The sequence below is a fragment of the Nematostella vectensis genome, chromosome 7 (genome assembly GCF_932526225.1).
Source record: "Nematostella vectensis chromosome 7, jaNemVect1.1, whole genome shotgun sequence".
Classification (NCBI taxonomy): Eukaryota; Metazoa; Cnidaria; class Anthozoa; order Actiniaria; family Edwardsiidae; genus Nematostella; species Nematostella vectensis.
The window spans coordinates 2717319-2732291 of record NC_064040.1 but is presented as its reverse complement, the minus strand read 5'-3'; the positions used below and the strand labels follow the sequence as shown (position 1 = coordinate 2732291).

At 49.0% G+C, this 14973-nt stretch overlaps 1 protein-coding gene across 1 annotated transcript in view; it reads right to left on the bottom strand.

Annotated features, from left to right (window-relative positions):
• The window catches only part of LOC5508021 (lactadherin), a 31535-nt gene extending 18249 nt beyond the window's left edge, over positions 1-13286 (bottom strand). Inside the window, exon 1 of the mRNA XM_001628582.3 lies at positions 13112-13286. Within this exon, the coding sequence (XP_001628632.2) occupies positions 13112-13169 (58 nt within the window). The 5' untranslated portion in view covers positions 13170-13286. The remainder of the gene's footprint in view (positions 1-13111) is intronic.
• Positions 13287-14973: the final 1687 nt, after the last annotated feature.

The window sequence follows — 14973 nt, the reverse complement described above, 5'->3', positions numbered from 1 at the left end:
GCCGGAACGGCAAGCGCACCCGGACCGGGCGAAAAAAGTGACCACACCCCCCTCAAGGCGTGGTTGTCGGCACTCGCGGTGGCCGCGGCGTATTACTTGTTCCGATGACTGCTTTGCATTCGACGAACCAAGAACGCGGCTACGGCTAGAATGAGCAGCCACGCATTTTCGCCAAGGAATTTCACCGCTTCTTCTGCAGCCTTAAACACGAAGTTCGCGATGCTGGCTACTAGCCCAGGGAGAAGCTCGCCTAGCTTTTTCCCGATAGCCTTAAGCCCGTTACCGACCCCTCTGGCCACGGAGGAGAGCGACTTGCCGAGCGACGTCACAATGGCCGCGATCGTCGTCGCTACGGCCAACCCGATAGCGGTGACGGTAAAGCCGTACTTTTTGAAGATGGCTTTGATGCGCTCTCCTAGCGGCGTTTGGTTCTCGAGCTCTCGGTTTTCGCGTTCTAGTTCGTCAATCTCGGACAGCCTCTCCTCGTTGCGCTCACGGGCCTCTTGGTGGCGACTCTCTGACGTGTTAGGGTCGTCGATGGTCTCCCTGTCTGTGGCTACCACCCCTTGCAGCTCTTGGACTCGTTCTGTGTTCTCCTGGATGACCGCGTCTATCTCTGCCACGGACCCCATCGCCAGCTTGAAGCCTTTCAGCTTTGCAACGTCCTGTCGAACGCCCCCGTCCTCATTGAACAGCTGACTTGGTTTAGTCCAAACCCCTTTGCCGAGGTTACGAACCCGTATAAGCGTCTTCCCCCTCTGGTCTGACTGGAACCGTATCAGATTCTCGTTAAGGTCTGGGTATTTCTCCCTGAGGGACTGGAGACCGAGCCTTGTCGCTGCCCTCTCTGTGGTGAACGATGTTTCAGCGGTCGTTTGCGTTGCGCTTCTCTATTTTGCTATGAATGATGGACTTGTGCGTTGGCACAAAAAATGTTATTGTTGAAGCATATAGTGATCGACTTTGATTTACAAATTCACAACGATTTTTATTACAACAAGTTCATGAGTATTCAGATTTATTATTGAACTATTTTCCTCGAAAAACAGTAGATGAGGCTACAATTTATTATATAAAGGAGATGTGATTTATTTAAAATATTGAAAGAATAATATTCAAAGAATTATTACTTTGGCCAAGAGCTGATAAAATAATGTTTATAGTAATTTATTTATTTTGAAATATACACTTATTGGACCAAACCAAATGTATAAATACCGATTATATTTTACTGATTACAGAAAATAAATGAAATAAAGGATTTCAGTAGATATGCTTGTTGGTCTCTCTGTATATATCTTAACATATTTTGTGGGAAGGGGCAGATGGGATCTATTGGTTTGTCCTAACTGCAAATTTAGAACAAATGTATTAATTGGTAACATTCGCACGCCGTGCAAAAGGCAAATTTGCAAAGATGTTTTTTGATGGGCAAATAATTTGCAAAAGTGACCCTTGCTGTAGTAGTAAATATAATGAATATACACTCTTTGCATCATGAGCAAATGCAAGCAAACATGACGAAAACATAACATTTGCTATCGTATTTACAGGTGCGTGAATAGAACTGCAAATCCGTTCTTTGCACTGTTTTTGATATATTAGCAAATATGAAGTAAAATCGGCCTTCACTTGGTTTGTCTTGGTGCCAAATATAAAGCAAATTCAATATTTGAATTTGAGTAAAGGCGAGTAAATATGGACTTTACCATAGTTGCAAAACATATTTACTATATCTGCAAATCCGTTTTTTCGTCCAGTGATCGGAAGGCGTCACGCTCGTGCCTGGCTCCTTCAGGGTCGGTCTCTATCTCTCCATCTCAGGCCATGCAAATAATACCGTCGTGAACAACGTCTGCCGAAATCTCGTGAGCCGCCTGAAAATCACGTTTGCAGGAGAAACGATCCAGGACACCAACCGCTACGACGTCTTCAAGACGTATGAGGAGCTTTACCTGTCCAAGGTCGAGAGAGAGGACCGCCTGGAGTAGGGCATACAGTCAGAAAACATGCGCAAGCTTCGCTCCAAGGCTGGCGATAAAGCGACTAGTAACGCCAAGGAGAACGCTCTAAACGCTGCCCACGGGGCGAGGTACACCATACCGCTAGACCATTCTCTGCTGGCGGACCACGGCGTACTGTACCCAAGGGCGCTCTCCGAGGCGCTGCTCTTCGAGATCACGTTCGCAACGGTTGACCAGGTAGTAGTCGGAAGCGATGCTACCAAATTATCCTATGGCGTCAAAAATCTAGAGCTGGAATACGAAAGCCTGAGGGACGACAACCTCGCCCGGTCTGCAGCCGCCGCCTACCAAAACGGCACAACGTTCTTCTACGAGCAAGTGAACCTTCACAAGACCTTCGTGATTAGCAAAGAGACGGACAGCATAATCAACGAGAGTCACAACCTGCCGCGAAGGTCTATGAGTGGTCTGTTGCTCCTCTTTGTGGAGCCATACACGGCAGGGGCTCGCGACTCTGAGAAGTTCGTGTACCCCGACATCAAGAGCGTTCGCGTTACAATCGACGGCATGCCAAACAAGGTCTTCAGCCAGGGGCTGCGCCCCACGGATTTCTGGAGGGAGGCAAAAACGCGGTTCGTCCGCCCCTCCCCGGGGGGGGCACAGCGGAGCGCCTGCCGCCCCGGCGGTCGGCCCCGAGTCGTTCTATGGCGATAACAAGTTTGCTCTGTGGATCGACCTTCGAACGACGGACGACAGTGCTATCCATGGGGGTGGTCTCCGATTGGTCAACACCCGCGACGGTGTGCACCTCGAGATAAAACGCACTGCGAGCGGCACGGGTACCGTAAACTGTCACGTGTTTGTGGTGGCCGACGCCCAAATGAACCTTATGAACGGACAGCTAGAGTCCATACAATACTGAGTACAGACGCCGAAACGTGTTTCTGCGCGAAGCACTGCGGCAGCGCGGTATGGACCCGAAAAACATCCCATTTAACGCTCTCATCGTGGGCCAGACGTCATGCAACGTCACTTGTACACCAGCAGTCCTAAACGCGACTGCATTCGTTGGTGGCAACTACCTCGCAAAGTTCCTGTCGAACGATGAGAGCCCTGCCTTAGCTGAGAAGGAGAGGCACGACAAGGCCCTAGAGAAATACCAACAAGACTATGGACGCTACCAGCAGCGGCGACAAAAATTCCTCGATTGGCAAGCTCAAAGTGGCGAGAGAGGGTCCCTCGCAAAGCAAAACTTCACCGACACTGACTACGCGCTCAAACTCTACAACCAGACCCGGCCAAAACAATCCCTGGAGTCGATGCGGGCTCCTGAGCTGTCCGACTACTACATCCCCAGCAAAACGCAGAAAAACGCCGAGTTGGCGTACATTGGCGCCGGCGCTCTCGCCATCGGCTACGCAGTTAGCGCTTGCTGTGATGCAGCTGCCGTTCCAGCGCTGCGTCTAGGCGACCTTTTTCCATACTGCGCGTATACGCATGCGTATACGTATACGTATAAGAAGATCGCAGACCAGCTGTGGAGTGCTATGCACGAGGTAGCAGCCGCTGCTAAGCGAGTGATACCGAAAGTGCGGTCGATGGGTGGGTGACACCGAAGGTGTCGTAGCTGTGGCGCGCAGACAGGGAGTGCGCTTAGAGGTTCGCCAATGCCGTTCTCCGAGGGCCTACCGACCTCAGAAAGACCGAGCGCTTCGTGCAGCACTACCCGAGCAGACGGCAACCGCCTGTTGGAGACTGATACACCTGTTGCAATGTACCGCGATACATTATTGCCGAAACGTAATGTCGGCGAAGCGCATGTCCGACGAAGAACTCGATGCGTTCCTTCGTCCTATATACTACGCCAGAGGCGGCTTCAGGGAGTGACCGCTCTGCATGCCAAACTTCCCAAGGGCTCAGCCTCCATAGATCGAGTGCGCAGGTGGGTAAGCTCGCAGCCCGTCGGGGGCTACACACAGACACCCCCTCCTCCGACTACCTATGCTCACTTCTCGGAGCAGATACCAAACCGTATCCAACAGTCGGACCTGCTATTCTTGCCAACCGACCGCGGGTACAAGTATGCCCTGACTGTCGTTGGCGTTGCTTAACGATATAAAGCCGCCCGCCCACTGAGGACTAAGAGCGCGGCCGTCCTCTCCCGCGAACTCGCTGACATCTATGCAGAGGGACCTCTCACATGGCCTAAAGTCCTCATGGTTGATGACGGCACGGAGTTCAAGGGTGCTACCACAAAGCTCCTAACAGACCACGGGGTGGAGGTCCGACGGGCTGAGCCAGGGCACCACAGGAGCCAAGCTTTTGCCGAGTCTTTCCATCGCTGGCTGGTACAGCGCCTATTTCGTGCGCAGTACCCGAAGGAGCTTGCATCTGGCGAGACAAACCTCGAGTGGGTTACTCCTTTGCCAATCGTCATCTCGGACATAAACGCAACGAAGACTCGCATGACTGGCTTTGCGCCTAAAGACGCCATAAAGCTGAGTCGCGTGCCTCTCAAAGCCGAAAAGCCCCCCTTAGAGGTCCCCTTAGAGGTAGGAACGGAGGTGTACATCGCCGTAAACGAGGAACACCTTCAGGACAAGGGCCGACGGCGAGCGACGGACCCGTGGTGGACAAGCAAGGCATAGCCAATACTAAAAAGGGTCGTGGAGCCCGGACAGCCAGTGTTGTATTACACGGCGTACTCTATGCACGGCTTCGCGCGTTCGCAGTTGCGTAGCGCGACGCTAGCGTCACACTAGCGTCACGCTAGCGCCACGCTAGCGTGATCAGCGCTTGTGCCTTCTATTGCAGCTAAGGCACGTGAGTCTGACATTCCACTTGTAGTGACCCTGACTGTCGTCCAGCCGGTTGATACTGAAGCATTGGGGATGACTCTTGGTGTACCCCTGAAGCAGAAGCTGAGTGCCACAGACCGTGCACTTCTTTTCCGCGTCAGCAATCATGCCGAGTACGTGGTCTACCGTCAGAACGTGGTGCGGTCCCGTGTGCTTTGTACGACCCTTTTGCCTGTCGTCTATAGCGTATTGCTTGATTCGCGCTATAATAAGCTCTTCACTGGGCGTAGCCTGCAGTCCTGTGGGAACCAAGGCACCGGGGGTGTTATCGGGGGGGGGGATCACGCGGACTATCTGGTCGGCGCGCCGCACGCGGGAGATGCCGGTGTATACAGCATTCGTGATCCAGCCCTCTAAGCTGTGGTCTATGATAAACAAACGTCTTGGAGTCTGGATAGTCTTGCCCTGCACCCGGTGGACTGTCCCCCAGCCCGCGTATTTCCACTCGAGGGGAAGCCCGTTAACGACCGCGTCGAGAGGAACCTCGTCTACCGTGCCTTTGTACGCACCGACCTTCTCACCCCTTTTGCCTGGCACGGGCACCGGCCGCCCTTGCTTGCGATAACGATGCGCGACGCTAGGATCGGGGTCAAAGCGGATGGTCGCTGGCAATCGGGGGTAGTTTTTCCTGTGGTGCTCTACCAATCGCTGCTGAACAAGAGCCCCCATCTTGTTGGTCGAGCACACCCACAAATCGCTTGGGTGGGCTTGCTCGATCGCCGCGTCGAACGCCACCCCATCCAACTCCTTTCGAAACACCTCAAGCTGTTGGGAATCTGGCTGACTCCAAATCCGGCCCTTTATGTCGTGGAGCCTGGAGGAGGGCGCCGCAGAGCCGCAGTCGCATGTACTGTACGGCTTTCCGCAGTCTTCACACAGGCAGCGGTAGTCGGATTCTAACCAGCGGATGTTCCCTTGTGCCCACTCCTTGAGCATATCGTGAGGGCCCTCTTTATCTCCCCACGGCGGGACCTGCCCATAGTCGCCACAACACACTACCTGACACGGCCGCGTGGCGGGATACCCTAGGATGGCGCGTAGCACTTTAGTCTGTACCTTACAGCACTTGTCAATGATGATTACTTCTGCGAGACGGTCGAGTTTGTGTCCCAGCTCGGAAGGTCTCCACTCCTCTATCGGCTTCTCCGCTAGTATGCAGAGGTAGTGGTGGTAGGTTTGAGCCTTCACCGCGAGGCGCGGGTTGTTGCGATGGTCGTGGGAGAGGTCGTTCTCGGGGGTGAGCACCACAACGTTGCGGCCAAGGAACATGCTCACCGCCCACTCGGTCTTCCCCGATCCTCCTTGGCCGGCTAGATACATCTTTGCAGAGGTTGCGGCCACCAGATCGCACGGCAGACTCGGCGCAGTGCTTGGCTCCCTAGCCAAGCTCCCCGACTTCTTCGGACCCCAAGCTGCTTCGGGTCGCCACTCGTACCCAGGCTTCTTGTGGCGCCACTCTCCATACCTCGGATTTCGCTCCACGAGCTTTACACCACTGGGCACCGCCTTTGCGTATATGGCATCTGTGCACACTCGGAGGACGTCTTCGCGAGGGATCCGCCTCAACATGCGTCGCAACGCTATGTTTGTGTACGCCAAGACGAAGGCCCTGATATGGTACCATTGTGAGCGCCGGACACCGTCTTTGTATTGGATCAGATGAGCCCCGTCGGCATGCTCGAAGTTAAGTAAGTGGTCGGTGCCCGCAAGGAGGTTTGTCAGATACGCGGCTTCTTCACGGTCGCGGACTACGATCGAGGACTCGTCCGCATGGCGAGCGCACTTGCCTACGAAACGGACAGCGAGATCTCGACCCTCAGGGTACTGCGAGTCTTCGCCGCCGTGGCGGCACGCGATGGAGTGGGGAAACTTGATGGAGTCCTTTTTTCCGAAGCTATACAACACCCCCCTCGCCGTGGCCATGACAGGTCACCCGAGTCTAACAGGTCCTTGAGCTCTGGCGTGGTGATCCAGCCCTCGTTTTGCTCCAAGTGCTGCCCTCCCCTCCCGGAAGTGTAGGGGTGGCAGGCCTCAGAGAAATCCCACTCGGTCAGCTGAATGGCCCCGGTCAGTTGACGAACCTCGCTCAATGGCCGTCCCACAACATCCGCGATACGATACACGTTCGTTGGGAAGCCGTATTTCCGTACCAGATCAATGGCGTCCGAGGCGCCGCCGAAGACACTGTCCTCGCATCCTAGGTACGCCGCACGCATGTCGATGTGCGCATGAGGCTGCGCCCCTAAGTTTTCCTTGCTATTCCACACTTTGGACTCAACCTGCGCCGCTCGCCAGACGTCCCTGTATTTAAGAGGCGTTGGCCTGATGTTCTCTCTTTGGGTCCACTTCTTGAAGCGATACCCTATTGCACCGCCCATCGAGTGCGTAGCTTCGGTGTACTCTTGGTAGGCTGGGTGGTCATCAGGGAGCCATTGAGGATCATATCCAGTCTCGTCTGTAAACGCCCTGTCTATAGCCCATCCGTCTTGTCCCGATCGGTACAGTTTGCCTTCGTGCGTGACTATAACACGCCCACACAGCCAGATCCTCGTGCTTCTGGGGATCGCCCTGTTTATAAAGCGAATGAGCACTAGTAGCGCGAAGCGCCGCCTTCTCCTGACATAACGAACGAAGCTCCCCCTCAGCCTCGAAGTCTAGGCCGTGGACGCTCGCGATCGCAGGTGGTTCAGTCGGAAGCTCCGCCCAGGCGTGGTTATTGTGGCAAGGGATAGTGATCCTCGTCTTAGTCTTGTACTTCCCCGAGTCCCACAGGACGTTACCCAGGGCTTCCACGGCTACTAGCTTTACCTCGAGCTTCTTTTCCATCTCAAAGAGGTCTTCTTTGGTGCATCCCGTAGTGGCCAGCTTCTTGTCAAATCGCTCGAGGATCTTGCCTCGTGTCTTGGTTAGACCAAGGGAGCGCGAGGTGCCGCGATTCCTCAAGAAGTCGGCAACATAGCTCACAACACAGTTATCGAAGGCGTCACTCCCCTCTCGCTCAAACATTGGCCCAGGCTCACCATTTTGCTCAGGTAGAGGGCGAAGCTCGTATTTCACGTAGACGAGGTACTCTCGTCCTTTCTCTCAAATACCCGCAACGATGCCTTCCAGGGCACCGACTGCGATTTGGCCCCCTCTTTTGACTAACGACCCACCGATCTTGTGCTCCGAGCGCCCTTCCTCCTCTGTGATTGGCGCCAATGGCTCTGCGGGGGCCTTACCAACGACCGTAAAGAGTCTGTAACGCCGGTCGGTGTCCACCATCTCAAGCACCGGTGGCAACACTGCGTTTGCCCGCAGAGACTCCCGCTCGTGCGAGACCCATCACACCGAGCCATCGTCATTAATATCAGGTCCCTGCATAACCGGCTTTAGAGCAATAACACCTGCTCCACCAAGATCTCGTATCTCCTGGTAAACACCGGCGCTTATGTCTCGGCCCCGAAGAGTGGCATCCACGCTTGGGAACCGAAGATGGGCGCCTCCGACGAAGAGAGAATAGTACTTCTCGGGGTCTAAGCTCTCTGGGCCCTTTTGCCGCCGTCCCGGCAGCAAAGGGTCGAACTCGCGCCGTACTTCCTCTGTCCACACTTTCGCCGGTACGAGCGGCTTAAGCAGCTTGAGTTGACATCGTCGGGGATGTCCTCGTCCAGGATGTTCTGGACCAGCCCTGCCAGTACGGCGGGCGCCTCTTTGTTACGCATGCTATTGAGAACCTCCTCTATGTAAGCGTCCATGTTTGGGCACACCTTGTGCCACCCAGTCTCTAACTGCCCGTATCACAACCGGCGGGACGAGTGTTTGGGTACACCTTGTGCCACCCAGTCTCTAATTGCCCGTATCACAGCCGGCGGGACGAGCGTTTGGGTATGCCTGTGCCACCCAGTCTCTAATTGCCCGTATCGCGGGCCGCGATGTCAGACAGGACGAGTGTTTGGGTATGCCTTGTGCCACCCAGTCTCTAATTGCCCGTACTGCGGGCTGCGATGTCAGACAGGACGAGTGCGAACCATCCCCGAGCGCGCCTCTCGACGCCGCGCATCCTCTGCCCCTATGCCGCAGATGCTGCACGGCACGGGGAGGGGGCTGCCCTTACGTAGCCTTTGGAGGTGCACCTTGCAGTAGGTGTCCATGCACCTCTGACCGCACGTGTCTGCGTGGCCGACCTTTAGCCACCCGCAATAATCTTTTCCGCACTTCATCCTTTGAACGCTCGGTATACCACAGGACAGACGGAGGTCTAATTGCAAGTCCTTGGGGGTTCGAACTGCATTATTGGAAAAATATAGCCATGATACTTCATAACAGCTTTATTCATTAGAGTGCGAGTCAGAAAGCTCTTAAAAACGTATGTCATGAAGTACCAAGCTCAATTATCCAAGATGGCGGCTCGACTCCCATCTACGCGAAGTGGTCCCGACGTAGATTAATAACCAGCAATTATTAATCTACGCGAAACGCGTTTCGGTGTCACTGAAAGTCCCCATCCTGGAATGGGACTGGGTGGGCGGAGGTGGGACTCGCGCCTCCCAAGCCTAAGACGGGGTTGGGAGGCCCGGAGGGGCGATCCACGCCTCCCATTCGTTTCTATGAAACCCCCCAGTCCCCCCCCCCCATTTGATTCGTGATTATATGGTTGCTGGTGGAGATGTGCATTTTTATCTTGGCTATGGGCCTAATTGCACTAGGAGGACAATGTTTGTCTGGCCGGGACAAACAGCCAACCAAATTTTGTCCTGGCCGATCGATTGGCTTGTAAGTCGCATTCGCACTAAGAGGTCAAACAAATAGCCGAACGCTACCATAACGTCATTCAAAATTAGACTCGGGTGCTTCGCATCATTTTGATCAAGCGGCGCGACGGACGAAAAAGCCGTTAGGAATTTGCTAAAAAAAAAACCACTCCAATCCCCCGAAAATTGAAATGAAAAAAAAATTTATCTAAATTATCTTATTGTAAGATATAAGGTACCGAGGATGTCCGTTGCGTTTATAGATAGAATTGATTGCAAACAATGAAAGAAAAATAAACAAACAAATGAATAAATAGATAAATGATAAATAGACAGATTTTATTTCGGCATTTTCTATGAGTTGGGGGGTAATTAGGTTTGGAGGACGTCGGAGAGATACAAGGCAAGGTCAAACTGATGCGAAGCACCCTTTCCCGGCTAGTAGAATTTGGCATGGCGTGTATTGTATTTTTCTCCACGAACGGCCCATCGAGCGTCGCTATCATGAATATTTTCAAATTCAAAAGAAAGATTCTCGCCGCTTAAATGGCAAAACGGAGACGAATAGACGATTAAAATGTATGGTTGGAAAGATGAATATGTGTGCTGTGATTCTGCGAGGTTTATTTTGCCGTGCGAGTCTGGGTTTTGAAAGGATCGGTGGATTTGTCGAGCACTTTGGAATTTGGCGGCTGTCGGAGTTTGCAACCTTGTCTATTTTATATACAGAAGGCGACGGGAAAAATCCGCAGCGGCTAAAACAGCTTAAAATTTGAAATAATGGCGGGTTTGAGTAGCAGCAACGTTAATCTACTGTTTTATTTTCAAATCAGCATGTTTTTTTCAATGAGATTTGTTCGCTCATACAAACTCTGTAATAAACGTACACTCGCCGTGAGCCTGGGCTACCTGTGCTTGGGTCGCAAATGTAAACACAAGTAAATACAGCGAAATCAATCCAAGCTGAGATGATTTTCCAAAATAACTTGGTAGAAATTGAGGCTATGGTTAAATATGCAGTTATTAAATCGCGAATAGGGCCTTCAACTGCACAAATAACCTGGATCTGAGAGATGGAATCTCAAATTCAAGATGGTGGCTATGACACAGTTTTAAATTATGCAAAAGTTTTTGGTAACTAGTTGCGATGACGTAGGACAGTAGGCTAGATACTTCGTGTAAGAAAAAGGCTCCAGTAAGGTCGCAATCAATACACTAAAATAAGAAGTATCGCCTTGTGGCGCAAGGGTTCTTTGAAATTGCATTGTGCAAATCGCGAGACGACAGAAAAAAAAAACAGTTGCATTTTATGACTGGGCTACCACAGGTATCCCAGTAAAAATGTACCGAAAGCTTGGAGTTATGGGGAAAATGTTTCACGAAAACACGTATGAATCAAGTCAATGCCAAACAACTGTAAAAAGCCATATTTTGACCAAACGTTTTTTGGCGAAATTACTCCTAAAATACATAAAAATGTGTTTTTGAAAAATAATTCCCTGATTCTCGCATTCTTTGGCTGTAAACTGGTGACAATGCGGCTTTAACGTTGATAAGCTTAGGATCTATCTTCTTTTAAGAAAAAAAATCGAAAATTCCTCACACACTTTATGACATGGCATAATTATCTATCAGATCCCGAAATTTGAAGGCGATATCTTAAAGGCCCATAAGCAACCAAGCCTACATAAGATCGAGGCTCTATTTTAGCGCTGCGTTAAAAAATAAAGTATTCAAATTGTTTCAAACTTTTAAGAAACCTCTTCTATCGTTGTTAAAATCGCGTTAAAATCGTCGATATGTGGCTCAAAGTTTCAAATAGTTATTACTTTATCGTTTTAGAACAATACCTGGCAAATAATTCTAAGATTTATTTATATGCTGGCATTTATGCGATGTCATATGAAAGCGGTTTAACCACCTAGAGCCGAAGGCCGAAGGTCACGTGAAATTTAAGTAAGTATCTTCGCTTTTGTCCTTCGCTTTTTTGCGTTCGTGTCACTGCCAGTATCTTGCTTTATAGGGAATCTTGCACGCATATGCGTGATAACAATCACAAGGACTACAGAGGAATTGGGTTTAGTTTTCCTGGAAGTCAAAGTTTTTCAGACTCTGAGCCACTCATTCACACATAGAGGGAATGAAAATAGCAGGTTCGATGCAAAGGTGAACCTCGATGCAAAACTGAAAATGCAAGAGGAACAAACAAAATGTAGAAGTTTAGTCGTGAGTTGAATTTGCAAATTATAGCAATGAAATATATACTTCCTATGTGTTCGGCATATATTCTCCTCGACATCTCGCTTCATGGTTATTAACCTACGAAGCCCTAGAAGGGCCATGTGATTGTAGACAATTTTTCGCAGGATCGTGTTTTTATTTTACTGGATCGTGTTCAAGTTTCGTTGTTTCGACTTTTTACGGATCGACTTTCTACGGATCGACTTTTTACGGATCGACTTTCTACGGATCGACTTTTTACGGATCGACTTTTTACGGATCGACTTTTTACGGATCGACTTTTTACGGATCGACTTTCTACGGATCGACTTTTTACGAATCGACTTTTTACGGACCAACTTTCTACGGATCGACTTTTTACGGATCGACTTTTTACGGACCAACTTTCTACGGATCGACTTTTTACGGATCGACTTTTTACGGACCAACTTTCTACGGATCTCGCTGTCATGTTGTCATTTCGGGCCCGCAAGTGTATACATTCGGTCGAGAAGGACAAAAAGTCGATCCGTAAAAAGTCGATCCGTAAAAAGCCGAACCGCAAAAAGTCGATTCGTAGAAAGTCGGTCCGTAAAAAGTCAATCCGTACAAAGTCGATCCATAGAAAGTCGAAACAAAGAAAAATTTGAACACGATCCAGTAAATTATAAACACGATCCTGCTAAAAAGAAAAAAAAAACAAGATGAAACACGCACCAGTGTCGGTAGTGAATAATCATGCGTATTATAGTCCTCAATCAAATCGCTCGCAAAACAATGGTGCTATTTCAAAACAACAACAATCGCTTTGGTTGCCAATGGGGCTTTAAGGTGGACGCAACACATCAAAGAAAATTTTTTTTAGAACTTATTAACCTTATAAGCCAGTTGTATTTGTATATGCATGCATTTGGGGGCCAATATGTTGAAATATTTATGCAGCGAAACCTTAGAATTAAGAAAACACGTATAAAACAAGTCAATGCCTAACAACTGCAAAACGCCAAATTTTGGCAAGATATTTTGGCAAAATTGATCCTAAAATAAATAAAAATGTGTTTTTGAAAAATAATTCCATGGTATTCAAGTAACCCTTTATGATAAGCGTTAAAAAAACTTCAAATAATTTCCCTTAAAAATCTTTTTTTAAGTTAAAAAATAATTTTCTTTTTTGTTTCTAACCTTTATGTATAACTGGATAGTCATACTTTTGAGTATTGTCCTATAGTTTCGACTGTAGATAGGAATTGTACACGTCTTTTTTTTAACTTCCAGAAGTTTTTTGTTTCACATTTTTTCTGGAGCGTTCGTTGTTTATCCCTCCAGGAGTACTTACCTTTGGGAACCTTTGCAACACAGAAAATGGCAAGAATGATGCAGTCAGCTATCCTCATATTACCCTAGTGGACTATGAACTAAGCTTTTCTCCATAGAATTCGAAAGACGTCGAAAGACATCGAGGAACCAATACGACAAGCTTTTAGCAAACCTATGGGGGTTTAACGCGACCGTAGGTGTCAATACCAAGTTGCCTGGGCAACCGAATAAAACATACATTGTATTTATTTCGTAACTTCGGTGATACAAACCATACCTTGCAAGCAGAAGTTTTCCTTCACTTTGTCTTTAACACTTTCCTTGCCGATTCGCGTTTCGGGGTTTTCGCGTTTTTGTTAGTTTACGATCAAAACAGCGCGAGTAGCCAAAACCGCGAATACAAGCACAACAATAAGAAACAGAAGGGAAGCCCCTGTCTTTCCCTTGTCCGACCATTGCGAGTACTTGCGAGCAAGTCGATGAACGATTGCGATTCAAAAAATGCTACCGCTAAAATAATACGAAAAAGTCAAAAGTATTTTGTGTATTTTCAATACTGCGGCTTTTTTCGTTTCTTGTAATTTGACTGGCACAGGGGCTAAACTTTAAAACCGGTGGTTGAACCGCCCCCTTTCCCCTATTCCTCCCCCAAGGCAAATACTGAATATAATCAAGGATGCAAAAAATAGAACATTATCATTTCTTTGACGGTAATGTATCCTGGCAAAAGTTAAAATAAGCGTTACACTCCAGTAAGCACCCGTGATGGCGCTTCCTTTGTGTAGCTTCCGTCGGTTTTCGCTAGCTTCCGGAGCATGTTATCCTAGTGATAGGGCCTCGCGCTTCTTTACAGCGGACTTATTGCCAAAATGGGTAGACTATTTATGGCTATCGCTGCGATTGTTTGGCAAGTATGCGCCACTGATGCTGTACGGAAACGGCAACTGCGAGCCGCCGATGACGAAACCTATGAAACACTTGTCGACCTCTGTGAAGACAAGGGAGGTGCCAGTTGCAGAGCGTTCGAGAGCGCAGAAGTCTGCACGCGTTCGATTGTGGAGGAATCGGAATTTGTTCTCCGTAGCAGAAGAAGACTGCAAAAAGCAGCTTTTCTTTCAAGGAGAGGCAGTTATGAAAAGTTCGAGGCTCGACAACGTTGTGGAAGATGAATTTGCTCTTTGTATTGTCCGATGATGAGTATTTTTGTTCATAAGTACTTCTTCGGTGATATCACATATCACGTGACAATCCCCCCTTGACACCTACATGACATCCTCCAACTTTGGTTGTCCGAAGATGTTTCTATCGTGAGATATGAGTAACTTCGTTTTAATGACGTCATCGATGACGTCACACCTCACATGACCATCCCCCCCTTGACACTTACATGACATTCTCCAAGTGTGGTTGCCCGACGATGTTTCTATCCCGAGATATGAGTATTTTCGTTTAATGACGTCATCGATGACGTCACACCTCAAATGACTGTTTAGGGTTGTCCGACGATGTTTCAATGATGAGATATGAGTAGTTTCGTCCTTAGTTAAATTTTTGGTTATTACATTAAGCGTCGAGTGTTCTTACATTAAGCGTTAAGCCCGTTATTACATTAAGCGTTGAAAATTTGTTACATTAAGCTTTAACTGTTTTATTACATTAAGCGTTGATTTGTTGTTACATTAAGCGTTAGTGTTACATTAAGCGGCGATTTTTGTTACATGAAGCGTTAGTGTTACATTATGCGGCGATTTTGTTACATTAAGCGTTAACTGTTTTATTACATTAAGCGTTGATTTATTGTTACATTAAGCGGCGATTTTAGTTACATTAAGCGGCGATTTTTGTTAGATTAAGCGTTAGTGTTACATTAAGCAGAAATTT